The following is an 8,301-nucleotide window of genomic DNA, read 5'->3' on the forward strand; positions in this document are numbered from 1 at the left end:
TATATATATATATATATAGATTAAAGCAAATTGACAGACATGATAGCATTACGAACACAAGACATTACATAAAGATTAAACAGACCATAGATAAATAGTAAGGATACTGCATAAAGCGTTAATGGTCACAACACAAACAACATGTAAATTCAACAGACACGGACTGGATAGAAAAAAAACAAGTTAAACTAAGATAGTTGAAGCAAATCAAACGGGGACTTCAAAGTCTTGGACAACAATCACCCACGAGCAGAGCTCAGGAAACGATGACCACAAAAGAAACAATCAGAACCCACCACGAAGGCAGAGAACGAGGTGGAGCGTGGACTCTTTCTGGAGTCCGCAAGGGTGCGACCGTCCTCAAGCTGCTTACCGACAAAGATAAGCCTCTGCTGGTCCGGTGGAATCCCTTCCTTGTCCTGGATCTTCGCCTTCAAGTTGTCAAATGTGTCCGAGCTCTCCACCTCCAAGGTAATAGTTTTTCCAGTTAGAGTTTTCACAAATATCTGCATCCCACCGCGAAGGCGGAGGACTAGGTGAAGGATCGACTTCTTCTGGATGTTGTAGTCCGCCAGAGTGCGCCGATCCTCAAGTTGCTTTCCGACAAAGATAAGCCTCTGCTGGTTCGGAGGGATGCCCTCCTTGACTTGGATCTTGGCTTTCACGTTATCGATGGTGTCCGAGCTCTCAACCTCCAAGGTAATGTTCTTCCCAGTAAGAGTCTTCACGAAGATCTGCATCCCTCCCCTCAGACGGAGAACAAGGTGGAGTGTAAACTCCTTCTGGATGTTGTAGTCTGCAAGGGTACGACCATCCTCCAGCTGCTTGCCGGCGAAGATCAACCTTTGCTGATCTGGAGGGATGCCCTCTTTATCTTGAATTTTGGCCTTCACTTTGTCGATGGTGTCTGAGCTTTCAACCTCTAGGGTGATAGTCTTACCGGTGAGAGTCTTCACAAAGATCTGCATCCCACCCCTTTGGCGGAGGACAAGATGAAGAGTGGACTCCTGTATGTTGTAATCAACAAGGGTGCGACCATCCTCCAACTGCTTGCCAACAAAGATTAGTCTCTGTTGATTTGGAGTAATGCCCTCCTTATCCTGGATCTTTGCTTTCACGTTGTCGATGGTGTCAGAGCTTTCCACCTCGAGGCTGATAGTCTTGCTGGTAAGAGTTTTAACAAAGATTTGCATCCCTCCCCGTAGACGGAGAACAAGATGTAGGGTTGACTCCTTTTGAATGTTGTAGTCGGCAAGGGTATGACCATCCTCAAGCTGTTTGCCAGCAAAAATCAACCTTTGCTGATCCGGTGAGATATCGTCCTTGCCCTGGATTTTAGCCTTAACGTTATCGATGGTATCAGAGCTTTCCACCTCGAGGGTGATTGTCTTGCCTGTGAGAGTCTTCACGAAGATCTGCATCTTGAGAGGAACAAAAGTCTGAAAGTTAGAACAAAATTATATCAAAGTGAGCAGCGGACACACACACACACACACACACACACACACACAGATATATATATATATATATATATATATTGTGCTTCTCCTTGTAGCATCCTCTCTTCTTTCTTTCGAAGCTTTTTCCCCTCATTGAGCAAGGCTGCTTTCTTCTCTGAAGGCCGCACTTACCTTTGAGGATGACTTTGGACAGATCGTATGCAGCTGCCCTTGCTGGTGTCCACACCTCAGACACATCTAAATCGCCATCTTTCTCTTCTTTGTTTGAGTGGGCGGAAGACATCAAGAAACCTGTTAGGAAGAATGGGAAGTCTGCCATAATTTTTACAGAAGCTGAAGGCATTCAACTTGCTTCCTCCTGTCGTATGAATTTAGTTGGAAAATTTATATATGGTCATCCCAAAATAGAGATTCACAAATAATTTGAACTTATGCACCTTGTTGGAGAGTGAAAAATTGGACTATTATATGAGAGACACATTCTTATTCAAATTAGTAATGAAGATGATTACATGCGCTTATTTGCCAGAATGATATCATGGATTGATAACAGAACAATGAATTTTCTGAAGTGGTCTGCGAATTTTGATCCACAGACGGAACCGCCAATCATTCCGGTTTGGATTCGTCTCCCTGGTCTGAAATTTCATTATTTTTCTCAAAAAGTATTGTACTCTATTGCCTTAGCTTATGAAAAGCCATTCAAGAAAGACATCCCTACTTTTAATCTTTTCTGTCCATCTGAAGCCAGAGTATTTGTTGAAAGAGATATCACTTTACCCGCTTCTGAGGAAATCTGGTTGAGCACAACATCAAGGATATTGGGATAAGGTAAATATTGAGTCTCTTCCGCCGTATTGTTCGAACTGTCGTATGTTCGGACACTCCAGTTCTCAATGTCATCATATACACCCCCACCTCAGACTAAAAAAGTAAACTGCTCTGCTAGAGGCTGTGATTCCATCTCCTCCTGATCAACTCCAAGTTTTTGACACTATTAATCATCAGAAGGATACCCCGGAAGACATCGGAAGACATCACTTTCGGAAGACATCACTTTCCCCGCATGCAATATGTCAACCATTCAGTCCCCACTTATAGCTCCTCAGTCTTTGGAACCTCCTATCGTGGGGGAGAGAGATTTTTCATACCCCGTCTGCCTTAGAACCTATCACCGATATTACATGTGAAATTACTTCTACTGTTTCACGACTGTTTCATCAGGTCCAGAAAGATGTTAGTGTTACTCAGACTTATGTGGATCATGATGTCCAACGATCTACAACTGTTCGACCCCCTTTGGAATCTACTGATCAAATGAGTCAATCATCGGATGAGGAATGACAAGTCTACACATCTGGGAGAAAGAAGAAAAATGAAAATCGATTTGAGCTCAGGAATCTGATGGATGATACTTTGGTTACTACTGGTAATGATACTCATCTTACTAATTTGTTAGCCGACCACTTCCAAGAACTAGAGACAGGAGGACTAAAGTGAGAGGTCCCTAGCACTTTTGTTCCCTTTTGTGGCTTTTTGATTTTCTTTTTTTTCCTATAAGTATCTTTGCTTTATTTAAGTATGTGTGTATTTTTTTGTATGAGTTAGGCTTTTTAGGCCCTCTCATGCAATATTTTTGTATCTTTTTCGTATTAATATATTTGCCCTTGGGTTTTTTCTAAAAAAACTATGGCTTTTTCTAAAAAAAACTATGGCTCTTTCATCCGTTAGGTCAATCGATCCGTCGTGCTCGAAGAAGAAGAAGGGCGCGCCTCGTCGTCATCCAGAGCTCGCGTCGTCTTCTAGAGCTCACGTCGCGTCTCTGGAGCTCGTGTCTTCTGCTCCTTTTGATATAAGGTCGTCGCGTCTGCTGCGGTTTGCCATCCGGAGCTCGCACTGTCTTCTGGACTCGCGTCGCGTTTGCTATGTCAAAGTTGCTCGACTGTTCGTTGCCGGAAGTCGACAAGCTGCGCCAGCCTGTTTTGCTTGTGTGAAGTATGCGAATGGCCTCAGGGCTTTCCAACGTCACTGCCCTCGCCGGTGATAATCCCGCCCTTTCCACCTTGCAGATAGTCCGATGTTCCCGCAGATGTACCATGATTCTGTTGCAAGACATGGAAATTGTAATCTCATAAAAATGTAGAGAAAAAGAAAGTAGAGAAAAAGACGGGCAAAAAAAGACGGGCAAACCAGCACTATTCTTCTTTGACTCTGAAATTTCAACTCGTGCAGAAAAAAAGAAATTTTAACTAGTTGAAAAATTCCAATTAGGTCGCTCTAAGAAAGAGATTATCAGGAAGGTTTTTGAAGATTTCAAACTAGTTGGGGCTTGACAGGTGGGTCTTTTCGACGGAAGACGTTATGATACAGATGAACATAAAAAAATATTACACAGATTTTTTCAAAGAAATTCATTACAATCGAGGACAATCATATGAAATTGCTCAAATGGACCTCTGATTTTGATCCCAGTTAAGAACCCTAATTGCGTCTGTCTGGTTTTCATTACATGAACTAAAACTTCAATTTTTTGACCTACCTATCTTATATGCAATTGAGATTATTTTCGAAAAACCTTTGCAGATAGACACACTTGCAGTTCATTTCTCACGGTTCTTTATTGCAAGGATTTTGATTGAAAGAGATATTACACTACCAAATGTAGAAAAAGTCTGGCTCAACTTTGCTCACAATGGTCATTGACAAAAAATCATTATAGAACAAAAACATTACTACTGCAAGCACTGCAAGATGTCTGGACACTCGCAAGAGAAATGTTTCAGCTTGCACCCACAGTTGAGAACCAATAGTCAGAAGCAAAAACATGCTGTTAGTGCACTACGTGCCTAAACGCGCTCACAACAAATCTGATGACAACCAACTTGAGTAGGGAATCACCACAAGACAGGAAGTGGTGTCTGCCCTTGAGAACACTTCTCCTGACCATACTATAAGGGATAATGTTCGGACTGAAAGTCAGGATAACCCCACAGCTCCTATTCAGGAAGCTTCAGGTGCAGAGGTGACATTCACGCTTCACATACACTGGAACTTATCGCTGTGACAACGACTGTCTTTCCTTTTATTGCGATTCTAATATCTAATCAGATCGAGAATCACACGAGCGAGTCTTTCAGATGAAGAATGGAAGGTTTACCCTTTTTGGCGGAAGAAGAAAACTAGGGGCACACTCCAATTTGAAAATTTAATTGATGATACTTTGATTACTCCTGACAATGACACGACACTTCAAAATTTGTTTTCTCGCTCCACTCCTAAAATTAGAGGAAGAGATAAGACTAAACTGACTCGTCCCTAGTTACTTGTTTTCTGCTTGTTTTAAATTTTTTGAGTTTATCTGTTTCTTTTTGTTGGGGTAGTACTGTACTTGGTATCGTATGAGTAGGGTGCTTCTATTGGGCCCTCTCATACAATATTTATGTATTTTTTCTATTTTAATAAAATCAACCCTTAAGCTTTTACATATATATATATAAAGCCCAAGGGCTAATATATTAAAAAAGAAAAGATGCAGATAGGTTGTATGAGAATGACTTAAAAAAGCACCATATCTGCACGGTACAACGCACACAAATGTCACAAAAAAAGAAAAGATACATGTAAAACCAAAAATCAAAACTGCCAAATCGCAAAATCAAGTAGCTAGGGAACGACCAAATTTAGTCTTGCCTCTGCCTCTAGTTCTAGAAAGAGAGCCAGCTAACAAGTTTTTTTGTGTCATTACCCGAAGTAACCAAAGTATCAAGTAGATCTCCATTCTTCTTCTTTCTCCTGGATGTGTAAACCTGTCATTCCTGATCCGAAGGCTGGCTCATCCGATTAGTGTGTTGTACCACAGATTGTCGGGCATGTACAAGATGATGAGCCCCTTGCACCTGACTAACAGTAACCACTTGCTTGATCTGATGAGGTGGTAGAGGTGCAGTAGAAAGATTGTTAACCATTGCAACAATGATAGACTCTAGGGTATGTGAAGTATGAAATGTCTTCTTTGCACATGTGGCTTCCCGAAGATGAGGAGCTGTGACGCCTTCTTGATGATTGGGTCGAACATTGTCCCGTGTGAGTAGGTTTGAAACTGTAGTTTGCCCAGTAGAACCATCGTTAACACGTCACTCATAGAAACATAAACATTATTATCAGGGGGTGGGTCTCCGGTAGCAAGGGAGTTACAGGTGGCAATGACAAGAGAAATGATATTTAGAGGAGAGAGAATGGGAGGAAGAGCAGATGACGCTTCAACCAATGTTTCAATAGGCAGTGGATTACACTCAGAGGTGGAGGGGCAGGTGTGAGCTTGGGCAGGGGGCTCAGAACATTTTTACTTTGAGGTTTTAAATGAGGGTGCAAATGGTGATATTGAGAGTGAGAGTGTCCAAACATACGACAGTGAGTGCAGTAAAGTGGGGCCTATTCAAGTTCTACTGCCGCCAAAAACCTTGGTGCTGTGAGCCAATCCAGATTTCCCCCGAAAAAGGTAAAGTAATGTCTCGTTCAATCAAAACTATGGCTTCGGAGTGCCGACTCCGATTAATTGTAGGAATATCAGTTTTGAGGGGTTTATATAGACCACAACTAAGAAGTAGAGGAGCTCGTGATTGAATAGATGGAACTTCAGAGACGGGAAGCGTAACCATACAAGAATGGTAGGAGGTTCAGTGAAAGGATCAAAGTCGACCGTCTGTTTTAAAACTTTCTTCACACAGTTATCAATTTGAAAGAGCCTTCTCGCAAACAAATGAACATAGTCTTCATCATCTGATAATTGGATAAGAACATACCTACCTTCCGGTTTACCAATCTTCCATTACCCTTTCAAACGTATTTGTTCACTCTTTTCGAATTACATCGAGTTTAGGGTTTACATAGAGGAGCTTTCCAACAAAGACCAACTGCCAGGATGAGGCTAAGGCGGCAATCTCGATGTCAGAGAGAAAAAGTGTGAGTTTACCATTTTTACGGGATGCCTTTTTGAGAAATCCGGTTTCAACGCCCAGAGCTAGTGTCGTGGTATCACTGCAGGAACATTCGAGAAGTAGGAGCGTGAGTGAAGGTGTCACCAGCAAGAGCGGTGAAGCGCTCCTAGCGTGTGTTGTTTTCTTGCGTGTTTTATGTCAATTTAAATCCCTGGTACAGTGCCAAAAACATGTCCAGTCCCGAAATTACGCAACAAAACACTTATCTAGGCGTTCAAAAAGCTTTTCACTTTTCCAAGTGAACTTAGAACCAACAAAACCCAGATCAGAAATGCCAGCCAGATCCAAAGCTTCATTGAATTTATCAGTTAAAGTGGTGTCAATTCTCCAACCGCCCAATTTTTCAGAATCATGCATCATCATATTGAAATCCCCTCCAAATATCCAATTCTGGTGGATTAAGGCACCCATATCAGATAGTTTGTGCCAAAGATCATATCTAGCTGCATTAGTAGTCCCAGCGTAAACAAAAGTGAGACATCCAGGGAAAACATCCATAGAAAAGAAAGTGTGCACAAACTGTCTATCATCAATAAGGACATCTACTGTGGTATGCTTTCGCCAAAACAACCAAATCTTGTTAGAGCAATTAGCAAAGAAAGAAAAGTTTTTGAATTTACCCAAAATGCGATGATCCGGATAGGAAACCAATGGTTCCAAAATAACAAAGATACCGACCTTATGAATCCTTATCATTAACTTGAGTTTATCAAGGGAGTGAGGATCCGCAACTCCCGTGATATTCCAAATTAGGACATTAAACATGAGTAGACATATGACCCTTCCTAGAAGATCTTCAGGTCTGGTCATTTTCTCCATCTGAAAAGTAGTTATTCATATCCAACAAAGTGTTCCCACTATTATGTTTTTGCACATCCTCTTGGCCTCTATACTTCCTCCGACGATACTTTTGAACATGTCATTCATCCCTTCATATTTTAGAAATATCCTCCAAAGCAGTATTAGATAGAGCATCAGGATGATGAGAATATAGAGAATTATTATCAGTATTCAAAACGTCAGGAAGAGAGGTCGAAAAAGGACGGGCCCCCTCAGAAATAGAAATGATAGGAGGATCCGGAACAGGTAACACCTGCTCAGTTCTCCCAACCGAGGAATAGCATTAGAGGTAAGAGGATATTGATTATTATAAGTATTCAAAGCATCAAGGAGAGAGGCTGATGATAGTCGAGCCCTCTCAGTATTCGAAATAGTAGGTGGGGGAGCAGGTATGACCTGCACGGCACGCCCAACCTGCTGTCCCTCGGTCTGGACCGAAGGGATAACAGTTGGGTGGGGGGCGGCAGCCATAGCAACTGTCGGAGTAGCCTCAACATTTTCCACAGGAGCAAAGGCGCCTGCTCAACGTGTAACTGTTTCATATTTCCCCCTTTCCTCAACTCAGGATGTAGCTTGGAACATTGGTCCTGACCGTGGCCAAACATTCGATAGTGAGTACAACAAGAGGGGTGTTGTTCTAATAAAACCTGCTGCCAATATCCATTGTGAGCCGATCCAATCCAAACCTCATCAGGTGGGGGTAAGGTAACATCTCGTTCGATTAAAACTCTAGCCATAGCTGGTCTCGTGAGATTATAGGTAGGAGCATCTAATTTAAGGGGTCTCCCGAACATAGCAACCAAGGAGAACAAAATTTCATGGTTGAAAAGATGAACTTTCAAACCTGGGAACCGAAATCAAACAGGGATAATCAGAGCCTCAGCTTTGGGATCAAAATTAGTGGACATCAGTTTGAAATGTTTTCGAAAGGGTTATATGAGTAATATATATATATATATATATATATATATAAAGCCCCACGGGCTAATATATTAAATAGGAAA

At 41.8% G+C, this 8,301-nt stretch overlaps 2 protein-coding genes across 2 annotated transcripts in view; one reads left to right on the forward strand and one right to left on the reverse strand.

The window, feature by feature from the left end:
- The window catches only part of LOC110032333, a 147,634-nt gene that overhangs the window by 35,580 nt on the left and 103,753 nt on the right, over positions 1-8,301 (forward strand). The window lies entirely within an intron of this gene.
- LOC110032330 (polyubiquitin-like) lies at positions 225-1,437 on the reverse strand. Its single transcript, XM_020735923.1, has one exon. It carries the CDS (start codon positions 1,419-1,421, stop codon positions 240-242), a length of 1,182 nt encoding a protein of 393 aa, XP_020591582.1. The 5' UTR covers positions 1,422-1,437; the 3' UTR covers positions 225-239.

The sequence above is a fragment of the Phalaenopsis equestris genome, unplaced genomic scaffold (genome assembly GCF_001263595.1).
Source record: "Phalaenopsis equestris unplaced genomic scaffold, ASM126359v1 Scaffold000924, whole genome shotgun sequence".
Lineage (NCBI taxonomy): Eukaryota > Viridiplantae > Streptophyta > Magnoliopsida > Asparagales > Orchidaceae > Phalaenopsis > Phalaenopsis equestris.